The 17,933-nt window shown below is 43.6% G+C and overlaps 1 protein-coding gene across 5 annotated transcripts in view; it reads left to right on the forward strand.

Moving 5' to 3' along the window:
• Positions 1-17,933, forward strand: part of LOC105699418 (protein kinase C and casein kinase substrate in neurons protein 1) — a 29,989-nt gene that overhangs the window by 7,101 nt on the left and 4,955 nt on the right. For 2 of the 5 annotated variants that reach the window (XM_012424378.2, XM_012424373.2), the window contains exons 2-7: positions 11,948-12,339; positions 12,579-12,767; positions 13,300-13,320; positions 14,812-14,823; positions 16,601-16,827; positions 17,026-17,146. In XM_012424378.2, the coding sequence (XP_012279801.1) occupies positions 11,977-12,339; positions 12,579-12,767; positions 13,300-13,320; positions 14,812-14,823; positions 16,601-16,827; positions 17,026-17,146 (933 nt within the window). In that variant the 5' untranslated portion in view covers positions 11,948-11,976. Of the gene's footprint in view, positions 1-6,526; positions 6,746-11,947; positions 12,340-12,578; positions 12,768-13,299; positions 13,321-14,811; positions 14,824-16,600; positions 16,828-17,025; positions 17,147-17,933 lie in introns of those variants that run through there. The other 3 variants (XM_012424374.2, XM_012424376.2, XM_012424377.2) reach the window with 3 other exon arrangements.

Raw genomic sequence — 17,933 nt, forward strand, 5'->3', positions numbered from 1 at the left:
TACCGTCCACGTGAAACGATGACTCGAACCCTTTCGACTTTGCACACTTTTCAAACCCTCTGAGACCTATTCGAAGTTAACCTACTTAACCTCAAAGAATGGCCATTCCTTTTAAAGGCAATATCCGGTCGTTTTGCTTATCCACAAATTCACAACGAAAATCCGACCATTCACGAGGGATGCATGGAACCTAACCCGAAGTAGAGGATAAATGCATAAAGGTGGGAGTCGGACTTAAGCCACCCTTGCCATTGAATATGAACGCGTCCGCTCTGCCGAGAGCGCTTATAATGGCATTAAAAAGCATAAAAAAAAAACATAATCGAGACGCCAGACGACGCGACCATCATGTGCCACCATTTAATCCAATTTAGTCAGACCTCCTTTTCCCTCTAGACACCATTACACCTTTGTCTCGCATAAGCCCTTCGACAAAGGAAGTTTGACAATGCCTTTCCTTCTCTCGTAAGAAGGTGATTTTATAAAAATGGACCGACAATCTAAGAAATTGTAGTCTTCGCCACAAAAATGCCGAATGTTTACCCCCGATGCATTGCCTTGATTTTATATCTCAAAATACTAAAGGGAGAAATCCTAACTATGCGTTTCATTTCGTTAACTTCTAACGACTCAAAAATTGATTTTCGTTGAGCTTGGTCGTTCATTTTTCTACGTACGGGGGACGGTAGCTAGGAGGCACGAAATTCCGAGAAATCTTATTAAGGCATCGATTTAGTCGGACCTTAGACGCGTATCTCGTCTGGGGATCTTCTTGGGGATATTCCCCGGGGATTCGCATGAGGGCGCAGACGGACTTCCGGTCCCCGAGGGACACGAGCACCACCTACAGGAATCCGGTTCCCGGTCGGATCTGTTCCACTCGTAAACCCATCTGGAGTATTCCGAGTCCGTGGTTCTCACGGGGCTCTCTCTTTTCCTCTCCTGTCCCTCCTTCTCCATTTTTCTCCCTGCAGTAATTCACGCCAACGATCGGTTTGGGCCCGATAACAGGACGCCCGAGAAATCGTTCCGATCGGTCGAACCGGAAATTTACATCGAGGGAATCGACGTTTTCACCACGTGTTAGCTTCTCACGACGAATATCGCGGAAATCTCGGGGAAAAAATTCCAAGTACATATGTCAGGTTGGATTGGCGCTTCATTCGAAAGTTCGGATGAGAGGCCACGATGTAAACGTCGATGATTAAATAACTTTTGTCTTAAAATTTTCGTTGTAGGGTACATTAATTTTTCATAAGATATCAAGTTTTTCATCGCGTTAGCTTAGAGCAATAAAATGAACGTTTCGGGCCATTTCGACGAGTCGGCACGAGGAATGGTTCTGGGCCTGTTGGGGGTCGAATAAACGCAAGAGCCCTCCTTTGTTATGTTAAGTAAATCATGTCTAGTGACGCGGTCCGTTGACAGAAGTATCTAAGGATTAGTTCTGGAAGAATTGGAATTTCTCCCCAAGATAAAGGAACGAGCCGTGCGATTTCGCAGCTCTATTCGTCGCAGTAATGCAATCCTCGGCGCTCTCGACTGTTTAAATCTCCGTTTAATTTCCGCATCACGGGGCCGAGCTCGCGTTAACGGACGGCATGTGCACATGCCCGATGTACGTGTACTTGCGAGGTCATGTGCGAGAACTGGCCAAAAGTCACGTACTTGGGACAAATCCCGAGCGAGGCTTCCTTGTCTCCCGACGAGGCGAAATGGTCGCTTCCGTTCCCCAGGGATTTCGGTTCTTCGAATAATTGATTTAGAGTCAACGGAAATGTCGCTCTTTCACGAAACCGTTTATTCCCTCTCCACTTTATCCGAAGGATTCCTCACTTTATTCGGGAAAAAGTGTCTTTACTGATTTCGATTCCTGGATTTTGCTCGCGTTACGCCCAACGTATGTAATCGTTTACATATGTAATCCGGGTTTACAAGGTAGTGTACGAGGGCAGACCGAAAGTCACGTTCTGGTGACAAATCGCGAGCGAGGTCTTCCATGGACATTTTTTCGTGCGGTAAAATGGCCACTTCCGGTCCAGAATGACCACCGACCGGCAAACAGAAAGAAGGCAATTGTATGCGAAAAGGAATTATGCGTGCGTATTCTTATTATTCTTTGTCTCCGTGCCTCGCATGTACAGTGGGAAAACGATTGGTCACTTAATAATGAGGGTAATCTGCCAAGCTACATCTGCCTCTAAAACGAGTCACATAAGAACCCGAAAGGTCCACGGTGTTTTACGTAGACGTTGAATTTTTACCATAAGAATATTGTCGAATATTGAATTACGTCAATTCATTTGAGCCAATGTAATTATTTCTTAAATTAACAAGGTATTTCTTTGGTCAATGAAGTCTTTTCCTCGGTGTAGAATTTCATGGGGAACGTCGCATTGTCCTGTAAGTGGTTGTTCGCTGGGTGGATGAGTTCGAGGGGTACGCGTCCACCACGAAGAAGCGTAATAACGAGTAACGCAAGGCTGCTCGTAATTAATTGTGTAACACGAGGGACGGAGGGAGGAGTCGACGAAGAGTCGAGGAACTCTGTCGGGAAAGCCAAACCGAACAAAGATTAAAGTCGGATTTGCCTGCTTTGTTGTCGCAGCCTCCAACAATGACGATCCATCGAGACCGAAAATTTGAATTCTTTTAAAAATGTCTTTCCTTGACATTTTCCCACCGCAACGAAGTCCACGCGATATTACGGAGACGATTTTATTTTAATTCATTGTGACGTCGAGATAACCAATGATCGAGGATTTCAATTTATATGGGAATTTTGATCGGTGCGAGCCTTATGGTGACTTCCTTGTCGCATTCGTGCCAAGGAACGAGATGTATGTAATTTACATGGTGTATGGAAGTGCTGCATGGGATGCGCCATAAAACGCACGCACCCATGGCGCGGACGCATTATTAATCCTCGCCTTTACATGGACCGAAGCCACGCACACGTAATTTGCACACTCCATTCAGACGGGTACATCCTCATTAAGTCAATCAGACTCTGCTCGCATGTATTGTCCATATCCATTAGCCAAGCCGGACAATCGGGCTTCCGAAACTACCGGCAGAGCCAATCGGATCTCCGAGCCCAGATATCCAACTTCCGTCGAACTCGGTCGTAATCTTAAGGTGATACGAATGAATGAATGTGAATAAAAATGGAGAATTCACGGGTATCGGGACCTTCCTTAGGGCTTCCATATTCATGTAGTAAAATATCAAACGGTTCGGTACAGGTTTGCAGAAAAGGATTTCAACCCCTTGGGTGGTACTTTCCCGTGGCCTTAAGGGGATGGATAAAAGGGAATCTACATTTTTATCGTCATTAACATTTTCTTACGATGAAGGATTCGATACGACCCGCGTGGGCGAATGATCGTCGATCGATTTATAACAGGATTCGACACCACTAAGGCCTCCCTCGACCCATCAACCCTTTCCGACATGGAAGCCAACCCCTTTGGCCTCTAAGCCAATCGTTTAATCGATAGGGACAAGCGCAGATTTCCTTCCGACTCACCCTGGAGCCCTTTCGGATAATCTTACGTCTCGTTTTTCCAACCGATGGACGGATGTGACTGTTTTTTAGATATAGAACAAATCAGGGGCGATAGAGGTGTCAGATCTCGTGGTCCGGTCGTGATTATTCCTGAGTGTCGGAGATTTATCTCGAGCCGTGGGCTAAAGGCTCGGGAGAAATTTCCCACGTGGCAGCAGACAGAAAACCTGCGCCCTCGGAGAGGAGACGCCGGTGGAAAAGGAACGCGTGCACGTCTCGTAACTGCTTATGGTAACGAAGTTATCTGGCTTCGGATAAACTGACAACACGGTCTGTTCTCGGGACGTCCGGTTAAGCCCGATACGCAATTCGATTTTATGCCCTCCGTGCTGTTTGACCACTTTTAAGATTTTTTTTTTTCCATGGCTTAGGCTTCTCGCAGTGGCTTGTACGAAGTACTTCCGTTCAGAATTTTTGGAACCGATAGGAGTAGTCTTTGGCAGTGAAAAAAATTAAAGTCCTTAAAAACGTTAAAATGGTAATTTTCGAAATTTGTTTATTATTTTAACAGCTCTGGTTTTTGTAAAGAAAGTGGCACATACGTCTGCATCGCAGAAATATTCCAATAAGCCTGTTAATTTTGTTCGTGCCTCAAACTGGATTCCAGGTTCACATAGAAGAGGTTTAAGGGATAGGTGTCGAGTCCTAGATTTTGGTTCGGGTCGAACGTAGAGGTAGAGGTCTTGACTATACAGTGTACGATATGAAACTACTTTCTCACCGTACGAGAATCGCATTCCAGGATCGCGAAGTCCGGTGTTTGGGATCGTGACTTAAGCCGTGGGTTACATTCGAGGTATTTCGCAGCCACCATTTCCCTGGCAATTCCTTTAAGTATTCACCCTTCCTTTTATTTTAATTTCAGTCATGACACGTGTCGAGAGAAATCTACCCTAAGCAAAAAAAAAAAATGCATGGAGCCAAAGCAATAGTTCGTTAATTCAAAGAATAATTAGTGAGATAATTATCCTCTGGCTCCCTGACATTTTTCTCCCAGGGTGCGAATTTATCATCGATCTCCATCCGATCGATTTCCACGGTAATCAAGGACGGTGGAAAAATAGAGCACTCTATCTAGGTCAGGATAGGAAGGAGGATCCATTGAATGATCAATAAATCGGTCATAGGTTTAACGAGTCAAGCGATTACGGCGTATGAGCCGCAATTGGCCTTGCTTCTTTTTATTAATTACATACGACAGTCCCATTTCATCCTCCTACGTGTTCTTTCTATCAAAACGCTGTTACATGATCCAAATCATTTTTTTTGGCATCAAGGATTTTTTCCCCGGTGTACTAATCCCCGCAAATATATGAAAAGAGCAATTGAAATTTCCCACTGCAAATGCGTACACGTTATAAACTACTTACGGGCACGCACGTTTAGAAGAGTCAATAAACGCAAAGATAAACTCTAATCTGGCGTTTTGTACACATTAACGGATCTGTAAATATTCCTGCGTCTTTCAATGTTGCATTTGTCGAAGTTGTTGGGCTTGTCGGATAAACCACGGCAATGGGTGGACGCGTCTCATAAATTTTTAATAAAAATTCAATTAGGCGGTATTACCGTTGGCCGTGGCATGACGGCTGCGTCCACTTAATCGGTCGAGTTCGTTACCCTCTATTCTTCCTCTCATCTCTTGTTTCCCTTCATCTTTATATTCCTTGATAACGCGTGCACATGACGGCGTCATATCGTTAAGCGTAAATGAAACGGAACGCTACGTGAAGTTACGTCATAAACAGGTTACGCACTCTTTAATGAGCGAGGGCCTTAAAATCCTTGTAATCCAGGTTTCCCTTGAAAATCCAGTCAGGTTACTTCCGCGGACTCGAAAGCGTTCCCACATACAGGAGATTACGTTATGTCGACCTTTTTGTAACGTGAAGGCTGAACCCAAATTTGTGGTTAATCGATTTGTTTAATCCATTTGCGAGACTAGTTACGCTAAAACGCACCCTTGAAATATGACGTACAACGGAGATGGCACGCTCGGTAAATCAACCTCATATCAGACGCCTCTTTATGTAGATGAATTATGCGTGGCTGGTCAGGATAGATGTGGCACGCATATTGTCGAAGGTATGCACGATAGTAGATCGAGTATCGAACCGGCGCAGAATTCCTCTATATTAATTACCTAGCCTAACGGGAGAGTAACCTTTCTTTTTCTCGACGATTATATCCTGTACCTAAAATCACCATTTTTCACTATGGAGAAAATAAAAAACAAATTCTTCAACGATGTCCCTCTTCGCCGTCTTATATACACAAAACAGATATCTAAAGCTCAGAATCGCTAAATTACATTAATTCTAGCCAACGCGAGCAAGCTTGAGAGCGTTGTTTAATTTATTTTATTCAAACGTTACAGTCCATAATAATGTATTTCTACGTATATTTGGTTATTTTACGGTACCTTAAAATAATAAAAACCTCGAAAAAGGGGAACTGGCTTGCGAACGAGAAATGATAGCCCACACACCTTGCAGGATATATTCAAAATGGCCGTCAGAAATATACGGGTGCCATTAAAGAGATAAGTTAATTGCACATTTAAGCAGTGTAAAGCTTTACGTACCGTGCCGCGATGTATGCGGCATAAATGAATTATTTAAATGCTCTTTCCCCTCCTTCGGCCGTCTCTAATTCCAAAAGCGACGCGCCTCTCCAGCGATTCGTGATTCCGCCCTATTGAGCGCGTCGCCGGAACCGTTATAGGTTAGAATCCGCGGTGCGATTTAGTGCACCGACGTGCAGACGCGACGCGGAGTGTCCTGGGAATGGGCGTCGGGCCGTGCGAGGAAACGATCCGAGGAAGCGAGGAGGAAACAGGATCGAAGATCATAATTCATCGCTCGTAAGAATCCCGCCGGTAGAGGTTAGGTTCGCCGGTGCATGACGCGCCTTCCCTACTTCCCGTGGCGCGAGCCAATCGGAATGGCGGTCGGCGGGAGCGCTCAGTCACTCGCTGGACGCCGTCGGGTCCCCTTCGCGAGAACTGATACTCGGGTCGCGTTTTTCAAAATTCATCCAAATTTTTCTACACGCTTTTTCGTATTTCTCGACCCCGTAACCATGTGAGTTCACGTTGGATAATGTGCATTGTGAGTACCCGTGTCAACAGTAGTGCGGGGAGGAGACCTCGAATTTTCTGGGTTATGACTCGTGAAGGTAAGAATTCACTTTCTCAATCTGGTACCTTTGGGCCTGGTGTAAACTTTAATTAAACGCAATAAAGAGCGTTAGATAAATGAGTCATTCAGTATACGAGCAAGAGAAAATATATAACAGGATAGGATTAGGATAATCCGCGAAAACTAAAAAGTCGGGTGATTTATCTCCGGAGATGGATGGAAATGATTTATTCATAAACATTCCTGGTAGCGTCTCGCGCGGTCGTAACTCGAGGCATCATGGCGGGACTGAAAACGCCTAACTCATGAACGAGTCGCATATAAGTCCACACGCGGCCTTCTCTAAGAACTTGCCTCGGTACGCGGACACCTGCAATGGCGCACGTGCAATTACCGCTAATTAAGAGGCTCGAGATTCATAATAGACAGAGGCATAACCTCGAAAGCCGACCGACTCTCCGCTTCTTCTCGTAATGGGACCCGCTAATTCCAGGGGATGAGGCGACTCGGACGAGTCTCCTTTTTTTTCTCTTTTTTTTCCGCCTTTTTCCACGGATTCATCGGGTCGCATCCCCTCGTCGCTCTGGTGGCCTCGTTTGGACGCGTCCTCGAAATGGTTATTCATCGCTACAACAAACTAGCCGTTGTACAGGACAATTTTTCTTCGGTACTTCCGCTGGGACAAATCGAGGACAGAATTCATGAGCCGGCTGATAGCGATATAATATTATTGGGTAATTTTCAGGGTAATCGCACAATTAATTAACCGTTCGGTGAAGCGAGCACAAAGGGTGCCGTTAATCACGGACGTTCATTTTCCCGAGAAATGCGACGCGGTGACATTAATCCACCACTTGGAATAATTTCGAAGATTCGGCCGAACGAAAAACGTTGCACTCTTTTTGATGCAGTTTCTCGGCCGTGTTTTTACCCCAGTGGGGAAGAAAAAAGCAAAAAAGGGGTAAAGGGGGTGATGCCGGCTCGGACATTGAGCGCCCGGGTGTTTCGCGGAGGCTCGTAGAAGGTGAATGCTTGCTTGCTTGCTCTACTTGCATCTTCCTCCCGGTCCACCTCGTCTATATTCCTCCTTGTCTGGCCTCTTCCTTTTGAGAGGCCGCTTCTTATATCCCGTCCGTCTCTCGGACCACTCCAGAACCCGTCCTAGACTGTCATTAACGCACCGGAATATCCGGTCTTTCCGAGCCATGGTGTGCACCCCCCATCGCGCACGGGGCTTGTTCAATTGTGCCTTTAAGGTGATACGAAAGCGTCATATATACGTACCAAAATGTTAAAACGTTTATCAAATTTTTCTCCAAATAGGGTGCAATGAGATTTCATTTTTCAATAATTTCTTTGTAAATATCTCTAAATATATTTAGAAAAAATGAAATTTTATTAGGGTCAAAACCTTCCTTACAGCCTGCACGTTCGCGTTGTAAAGTTCGAAACGATTCGGTTTACTCGATTCGGTGGAAAGCATCATAAACGAGACGTCTGGCGCATTTTCACTCCCCGTTAACGGTGGTATTACGAATTTGTAGATTCATGAAAAATGAATGAACGGAAGACACGGAGGTGATGGACGGGCAAGTACGTTTAGTCGGCTCGATTGAGAATATCCATCGGCAGAATGTGAAGTAACGTAATAGAAAAAAAAGTTGTAGCGTCTTGCGGGGAGACAGCTTACTGACGGAACAACGTTGAACTTGAATCGCGACTCGTTTGGACCGATTCCAGGTGGCTCGGGGTACTTCCTTTTCTTTGCCAGCCACCTTTCCGTATTCCTTTCCGACACTACCAGACCACCCGAGAACCAGTCCCGGACTGTCAATGCACCGGAATATCCGGTCTTTGCTGCACCCTGATAGCATCCTCCGTCTTGAACGAAGCTGGTCCGAGTGCATCTTCGCTGACGAGTCTTTGAACCACTCTTCGGAATCCGTGATTTTGTTAAAAATAAAACTTTTCTCCAAACTGGGTATACCGAATAATTTGACTAAATGCCCAATGTATTGTGCAGGTCTTATCTCTCACTCCGAGATTAAGTTTCAATCTTTTTTTTAAGGATATAACGGTGATACATTATGTAACATGTCTGATAAACGGGATGATGGGCTTAGTACCTATACTACCTATTTCTTTAATTAATGTTAAGGCCAGTAAATCAGCTGTTGGCACAATTAGATAAATAAACGATACGTACTATCTTGACAATGTTAATATACGAGGAACGCTGAAGATTGCGTGGATTAAAGTTCGACGTTAGGATATATGTAAAGTTTATGTAAAATTTATGTTAAACGTTGGGAGAATCTTCTTGAAGATCTCTTTTCTCGGTACTATCAGCCGACTCGATGGAGTTTCGCGCCATTGAGCTACTCCCATCGGATTCCTTTCCGATACCCCCATAATCTTATCGGCTACTTTCCTGCTCTCCCTTCGAGCTATCTCGATCAGGTGTCTTATCATCGACTACGGTGTCGTCTTGAAATACCATACCTCGACGTAGGGACCGATCGAAGAACGCTCTTCCGAGCTTTGGAAGGCACGTATACGATTATCGAATTTTCGAGTAGACACGAGAACAAAGGGTTCAAACTATAATTTCAACCTAGTTTCACGCTTTACAGGGCGAACATAGAGGCTGTAAGGAAGGACCTGACCCTCGTGAAATTTCAATTTTTTTTTTTTTTTTTAATAATTACATTTATAAAGAAATTTTTGAAACATTGAAATTTCATGGGCGTCGGGACCTTCCATATTTACATTGCGAAGTTTGAAACGATTCGGTCCAGAATTGGATAAAATTTGGATAAATGATCTCTTTGGCGCCACTTTCACGTCACCTTAAGGGAGGACGCGGTGGAGGCGCTTCGAGGGGGAAAGTCGAAGGAATCCGAAGATTACGAAAGACGGAGGTTTTGCGAGCACTTAACCTTCGTGCTCGCAAAGTGGCTTCCAGAAGGCCATTGGACGTCTCGAACGCGAGGCGGCGCTGGCTGATCTTCCTCTCTTTAATCGGAACACTTCATGGCGGCTCCAGGATCGTTCGTTCCACCGATCCACCTGGAAGAACGGCATTCCACGATCCAAACTGACCGTACCCAGTCCTGTACCAGTTTCGTTCTACCGTCTCTCCTGAAATTTACCAACTTTTACCCGAAAGAGAAAAAAGATCCGTGATAAGAGGCGGCTCGAAGGAAGAAATTCGCCGGACGAATTATCGCGATTTCTCGGGGTCTCCACGCATTTTATGAAAAATTTCATTGAATCAAAGAAATATTCCATTGATGTCATATGATTAACAACAATGCGATTCGATAACAGGTGACGGTCGGGCTGACAAATTATTGCGATGTTTCGGTGATTTCCAAGTGAATCTTATTCTCAGCGTCTCGGTCCCACATCCCTCGTGGGAAATGGAAAAATCGTTTCCACGAACGCCGGGAAAATCGGTGACGGTGGGAGCCTCGATCCGGCGTTCCTTCTTGCCACGAAGTGCCTATATCTGGCCCGGCAGCATTCCTCCACCAACGGGGACTTCTCTTCTTCCCCCTTATTTCTTCTTATTTCACCTGCCCGCTCTCTCTCCCACCCATTGATGGCGCCTCCTGCCCTCTCTCTCTGCTCCGTTCCTCCCCCCCCCCCCCTCGGTCTTCTCTCTCTCTCTCCTCATTACGTTACGGGCTTTCTCAAAATAGCGATGCCCCTCGGCGTAGCCTCCTCCTTTTTCCTCGACCTATCCTCGTCTCTCTCGCGTTTGCACGCGATTCCGGTATATTTCATAAATACGTTTATCGCCATCCGAGTATTACGCGAGCCGATATAAATAGAGACGGTATATATTCAGTGACGTCACGTCACTCCCACGCAGGAGAAGATACGTTATCCGAGCAAGGGGTTATTCGGGATAGGGTAATGTCGTGGTGGAGTAGGAAATTGTTGTCACCTTCGGGGGAAAAAAAAAATAAAAAACTGGTTAATATCCCTACGTTGAGAAAATCCATCCGGAAGAAATATTTTTGTTGGTTCTAAGAATGATTATTTTCATCGAGTAAACTGAAATAGTCGTTGTTTCGGGGAAGCGGTTTTTTTTCCGCTCGTCCGAGGTTCTCGCTGAAATGCTTGCTCGCAAATCCTTCCTGGCAGGCTTCACGTAACTCGTGTAATTCTCGTTCTCGTACACAGGACCGACATTTGCTTCTAGCTGGAGAAGAGAAGCAGCGGTACTCCTGTCTTCGGGACATATGGCACTCCGTTTACACGCGTAATTCCATTCCACTTCTGGTAAACGATGGTCGCGACCTGAAATCGTTGCAGATCTCTCTTTGTTGCTCCTCGGAGATTGCATCCGTGTCTCACCTCGTAGCCAATGATAAATTTGGATCAATCGCCCATTGCCCACTCTTCTATTGATTTACCACCGAGCCCACTTGTCATTACGAGTTTCAACGAGCGATTCCTATCGATTGATAACCTTCGATGTAACCCCCGTATCGAAATCGGTGTAACCGTCTTCTCCACCGCAGATTTATTTCCGTCGCGCCGAGGCGTCTTGTGACGTATAATGCGGTTGTACAATGTCATTTACGTATGTACAAGTACTAATACTCGTGTCTGCTTGCCGATTGGATTTGTAATGGCTTCGCAAATTGGGCCAATCGATGATCGCTGCCCGACATACCGAATGTACGTGTGCGCGGAAAGCGTTTCGCACACTCGACAAAACCTACTCGGATTAACTTCGCTCCGTCGTCGGGATTACTTTTAAATTTCTCCCTTTCGGTTTGCACTTCGAGTTATCAAGCACGAGGAGTACAAAGTCGGCAGGTGGAGTGCTGCTATTCCCTCTCGGGTGCCATCTTGCGTTGAGTTCCCTCATCACGGAGCACCTCTTGGGAGGCACGCGCTTTGATTTACAATGGGCGTGGCATTGCGATATCATAAGACCGGTTTAAAACTGATTTATTAGCCGATCTTCGTCTTTTTATGCCTGCGTTCTCATGAAAAGTGCGGAACCGCCGATAAAAAAGGTGTCCATTGAAATCCTCCGCGGTCTTAAATTAACTTCGAGCCCCGTAATTTCATTTTCCCGCTTCTGAGAGGCTAGGACCGCTGTTCTTTTTATATCGCTTGATATATTAATATCTGTGAAGTTTATAGTTTTCTTCTCGCAGAAAGTACTAAAATCCCGTAAAATCTGTAAAATTTGTAAAATCCGTATTTTTTGTTGCAGTCAAGGAAGATTTCACGTCCTAGGTTAAGATGTCACACCACAGCGACGACAATATGCTTATAGCAACCTCGGATTCCTTTTGGGAGCCGGGGAACTATAAACGCACCACAAAGAGGATCGAGGACGGCCATAAGCTGTGCGACAGCCTAATCGCCCTCGTGCAGGAAAGAGCAGAAATCGAAAAGAATTACGCGAAAGCTCTGAAAGGATGGTCCAAAAATTGGAACGATAAAATCGAAAAGGGCCCGGAATACGGGACGACGGAGGCTGCGTGGAAAGGCGTCCTGGTGGAGGCCGACAGATTATGCGACTTGCATCTCAGGGTAAAGGAGAATCTCTGCAACGACATTATACACCAAGTCAAGACGTGGCAAAAAGACACGTACCACAAGGTAATCGGATCCTACATTTTAGTCGGATTAGAAATTTTATTACCGAAATGTAGCGCGTTGGAGAGCAACATTGAAAATGTAGGGATGAATAGGATATCTGTGATCTTAATTGGTTAATTTTGTAAATGGGCATTTAACTTGCTAAAGAGATCGATCGAAATACCGATTAAGCTCTGCGCTTCTATCCGGCTGGTAAGAGGAGAGTGAATGGTCATACTTCTGTCTTTTTTTCCCCTTAGTCCATGATGACTCTGAAGGAACGGAAGGAAATGGAGGATGCCTTCAAAAAGGCGCAAAAACCCTGGGCGAAACTTCTGCAAAAAGTCGAGAAAGCCAAGATGGAGTACCACAACAGCTGTAAAACCGAAAGGACCGCGGCTAATATGGAACGGAACGCGTTAGCTGACAGTTCTCTGTCACCGGATCAGGTACTACGATGTACTTTTGACATCTGTCATTTGAATATGAAGAATACCTTATCGCGGCACCCCGACTCATCCCGCCGACCATCGTTCACTTTCACCGAAGTAATCCCGATTGCATCTAGTCGTCGCCGTTGCTTTCGAAAAATATTTTCAAGGAAGCCCCGACATTTACGGGATTTATTTTCTACATTCCCGGGACGCCTTAAGGGGATGTGAAAGTGGAATCCTCTTCGACGCCACTTCCCCATTGCCTTAACTGCCCATTAACAAACCGTACACATCCAGAGTACGATTTTTCGACCGTATTAAAAATTCTTCTACTATCTGTAGATGTCGCGAAGAAAATATTCGGAAGTAATTGCGGCTTATCCTACACTGTAAGAATTTGCGTAAACGCACGCGTAATTGTTGCCCATACTCATTTATATCTGCTCACTATAAGTGTAACATAATTTGCATAATTGTCACGTTCACCCACGCGATGCTCCGATCACGGTAGATAACGGTTGTTTATTAGCAAAAGGATTCTTTGCAGATGGCCCGAGGCTCCGAAAACGTATGTTAAAATCTGTTGTCTCGTATTAGACGACTATGCATGTCAATTTTGAATTTCATTCCGTCGTCTATCCGTGTTCTTTGGATGCGAATTTACTCGTGTGACTGCACGTCGTTCATGGATGTTCGTAGATGTTCACGGATGTTTGTAGGCGTGATCCTAGCCAGGATGGTTGTGACCGAATTTTATCCAATTCGTAAATTACAAAAACCTGAAACTACACCGAAAAAAAAAAAAAAATTAATGAACCGCAGAAATATTTCTTTGAACAGTATCTAAGAAATATGTTGTCAATTCAAAGACTAAAACTACGTCGCCGATATAAAATCGACCAAATTGTTTTTGTTGTTTCTCGGCGTAGAAAAGTGACGAATCGAGAAGAAAATTGAGATATGAAAATTATCACCTTTTCGTTCGTGTTAATGGCAATATTATAACTTACACTTTATTGGAATCGCGGCTCAAAATGCATCAGCACCCAATAAACCCAAGAACGGGAAGAGAAAGGGCTATTAAACGTTCACCATAAACGGATGATGTTTTATACAGAAGAATGTTACATAACCATAACGTGCATTCGTATGTATACCGTTATTATACCGTGTTTACAGAATTTAGTATATTATTATGTTTACTGCGGGACTATTAAACGAACGGCGGTGTATTCTGCTGTATAGTGCATTTATGTGCTTGTGGTAAACGTGAAATACCCCTTATTTATCCTACTCCGTATTTATCGAGCCGTTAGGTGTTTATTCGTTACTGCTATTCAATTATAATTCTGGCAATAAAATTATCCCGGCCGAGGCTGAATAATAATTTCCGCGGGAGAGAAAGAGTAATAAACTAAAATTGGATAAACCATTCGGATGTTGCGACTCGATTCGGTTTTACGTTATCCGACACGACGTGTATTATACATTTTTTCATTGTTAGGAGTGGTTATAACCACGTAATGGTAGGTGACATTGTCGTGTGCATAATTAAAGTATCGTCGAAAATGACGCAGATAAGGGTAGGTTCTAAAATCATTCTGGTTTGGTCGTGCAAGCATCGTATATAGTTGTTCACGGTTGTACACACGGGTAATTTAAATTGCTATAGGGAAGGGAAGCCTATCGTTAATCGGTAAATTCGATAATGTTTCGAGCTCAAGATCTTTATATCAGGACCTGTGTGTACGGCCGTTTTCACGTAACCATGGCAACGTTTAGACGCGTTCCATTTTGAAGATTTGCAATCGGTGGATATCCAGGATCGCATTTTCGGCGTAAAGTCGATCCGGATGTTTCCTTAAGTCGTCTCAGGGTGGCTAAAAGCAGCCTAACGACGTTTTTGTAGATGTCGAAGGCCGGATGTGGTGCATGGGGCCTCAGAATACAAAAGTGCCTTAGGAATTCTAAGATAGGCGACGTTCAGCTTGTATGTATATAACGTTTGCGTACGGCATGATCTTTTAATACGTGTCTTTTCTCTCTTTTTCCGTTACAGAAAGCACTGCTGGTAAGCGATTTCTAGATCCCAAAGATCCTTCCCTACCCCCAAGGTCTCTCGAGTTTGCACTCCCAGCATCGCCTATCCCGTAGAATGGCTTTCGCGTCCGCCTCGGTTGTTCCGTATCTCTGTGTTCTCTCGTCTAGGTGTCCCAAGTATAACGTATTTCTTTTTTTATCGTCTGCGACAATTTTTTTTTTAACGTCTATGATGGGAAGCAGTAGGTCTGGGACTGCATTTCGTAGTGCTCGTTGCACCTGGTGGCACCTGTTAAGGCGGCTTCTTTTTTTATGAGGCACGCATCCTTGCATACGTATAGACCGTACCCGGATGCATTAAGCTGAAGGCTGAAGCCGACCATGACCTTCCTCTAGGATGGAGGGAACTGTTATAAATCTACTATCGTGTTAAAAAGAAATTTCAAAAAAATATCGAAAATCATTTATGTCCGGTTTAAGAGGTGCATCATTTTCGTCCGCAGTCGTAAAAAGAATCAACAGTGAAATCGAACATTATTGACAGTTCCCAATTTTTATGATCGCTTTTTGTCAAGTTTCTCAAATTTATTAAAGGTACTTTTCTCATTTTTTTTAAGCGGGTTTTGCATCTAATCACTGTAGTAGATACTGAGTGATAACGGTCTCCTTCAGTTGAATGCTCTGGTGGAATTGCACGGATTATATTTCCAAAATTGCTATGTGGTGCTAAAGACGATCACCGGTTTTAATAATTAGGATCAGTTATGATCATTGCTAGAAATCCATTTAAAAAGAGCCGAAATAATTTTGCTATTGAATTAATAATATGAACATCAATGTCATTGTAGTTTTAGTCCCGTTATAAACTTACTATAAATTGCATCGGGGGAGAATATTTTGTGCTATCCTGTACAATGTAATATTTTGGGACAGCTTTTAAAATAATCATGGACCATGCAACGAATTCTAAAATTGTACATACATATTTTGTTCGCGCAATTTATACTACGCTGTGTATAATTTCGGTTGCAACAAATACTGTATATATAAAGTATTCAATACTAACATTGTGAAGAATTTTGGGCAATCACGGAAAATTAATACATGGAATTTCTTTTTATGGGAACAGCAGTACTAACGTCTAACTATGTAGATAATAAATAATTTTTGTTGTAAAGAATTATCGATTACCCGACTATCCACAAGACGCAAGTACGGTGGTTGGCTTTATTTAAATTGCGATATCTAATTGATCAGGAAGTATCAACTTTAATTCGGATCAACAAATCTTTCATGACATCCGTCCGAATACCTTTAACGCGATCGAAGTATTCAATTTACATTATTTAACATAAAAGATTGAAGAAAAGTCAATTTTTTTTACGTTGCTCGATGGTACCAAGAAATACAACAGCTGCTTAATTTACAATTAACGGGTACGTAAAAGAAGGCACGATTATAAAACATAATCGAAATGAAAAGTCTTGAAGAGACCGGATGTCCGTAAGATAGATTTCCAAAATTCTGCAGCAATGATCGAAATTATTAAACCCGGATCGTATACCGCACTTGGGCTCTTTCGGAATCGATCTCGCTGATTCGTCGTGGAGGACGATTTCGAGGGTAAAGAGGGTTTCCCTTTCTTCTGCATATTTTCTATTTTACTTTTTTTTTTTCCGCCGTAACAATCCTCCGTTGGAATATTCTAACTAATTTCCCCCAAATGCCTTTACCCTCGATCGTCGGTAACGAATCTCTCCCCTCGACCCGAAGAAGAAAAGATAGAGGACACTTCTCGGGTTTGACAGGTGAAGAAGATGCAGGACAGGTTGCAGAAGACCAAGGAGGAGGTGCAGAAGGCCAAGGAGAAGTACGAGGCCGCTTTGCAGGAGATCAACCAGTACAACCCTAAGTACATGGAGGACATGACGCAGGTCTTCGAGAAGTGCCAACAAATGGAGGCTCAGAGACTTCAATTCTTCAAGGACGTGCTCTTCGGGATTCATAAATGCCTGAATATCTCCCAAGACACCGTGTAAGAGTTTATTCATCTATAATTATTAAAGGGTCATTGGAAAAAAAAATCCCAATATTCTCGTCCTTGATTATATATTTCTTGTACATTAATAAGATAATTCAAGGAGTGCTCGATTCGAAGAAGCGTACCTTCAATGTCTTTCCATTGAAGTACATTACTTAAATGTTTTAAAGTTACGTACATTTTATTTTCCAGGCTTCCACAAATATACGAAGAGTTCTACCACACGGTCAATAATGCAGACCATGATAAGGATCTGAAATGGTGGTCCAACAACCATGGCGTCAATATGGCCATGAATTGGCCCCAATTCGAGGTAATTCGGAAGGAACTGGAAGGTCTTGTCGTTCGCATGATCATCCCTGCTCATGATTGGACCCTTCTTCGTCGTAGAGAGGAGAAATAGCCAAACGTAGAGTGGTGTGAACCATTTGAGCATTAATGTCTACAATTTCAGTTGCACCATGCTGTCGGATGCAGTTTGAAATTCAAACCCGACCCCTTACATGGTGTAAGATGGAGGCCCCATTATCTACTCCATTTTTTTTTAATCATAAAACATCCTTATTGTTTTGCTTTCGCCTATCGCATAACCGACACAAAATTGTCATATGTGCACTAGCATACCTTAACCAGGGTATAAAAAAACTAAGATCTCAAAGCTAGACATTAACAATCCTCTCATGACTGGTTGAACAGCCGAGAATTGCTATCTTATTTTTTGCTGAAAAATCTACCGATTGAGTTACGACAAAAGTACATAATTAAGATATACAGAAATCCTTCTTACTCCATGTATTGCTGCACTGATAAAAATCGATGGAAATTTACGTACATTTTTATCAGTGCGCTTCACGACGTACCGAGCACGGTGTAAGAAAAAGTGTAAAGGGCAAAATCAGTTGCCACGTGACTCCAGATCCTTTTGTATATTTAACAATCACCATTGGTACCGATATCCCCATTTTAAACGAGATGTACAAAACATGGAGATTCATTTCTCTGCCCCTTCTTCTTACACAGTGATCCAACGTGTACGTTGTACGTCTCGTATACATCCGCGATGCATCATGCTTCGTTATACATACGTACATAATATATAC

This window comes from Orussus abietinus, unplaced genomic scaffold (genome assembly GCF_000612105.2).
Source record: "Orussus abietinus isolate OABI.00-Male unplaced genomic scaffold, Oabi_2.0 scaffold8, whole genome shotgun sequence".
NCBI lineage: Eukaryota > Metazoa > Arthropoda > Insecta > Hymenoptera > Orussidae > Orussus > Orussus abietinus.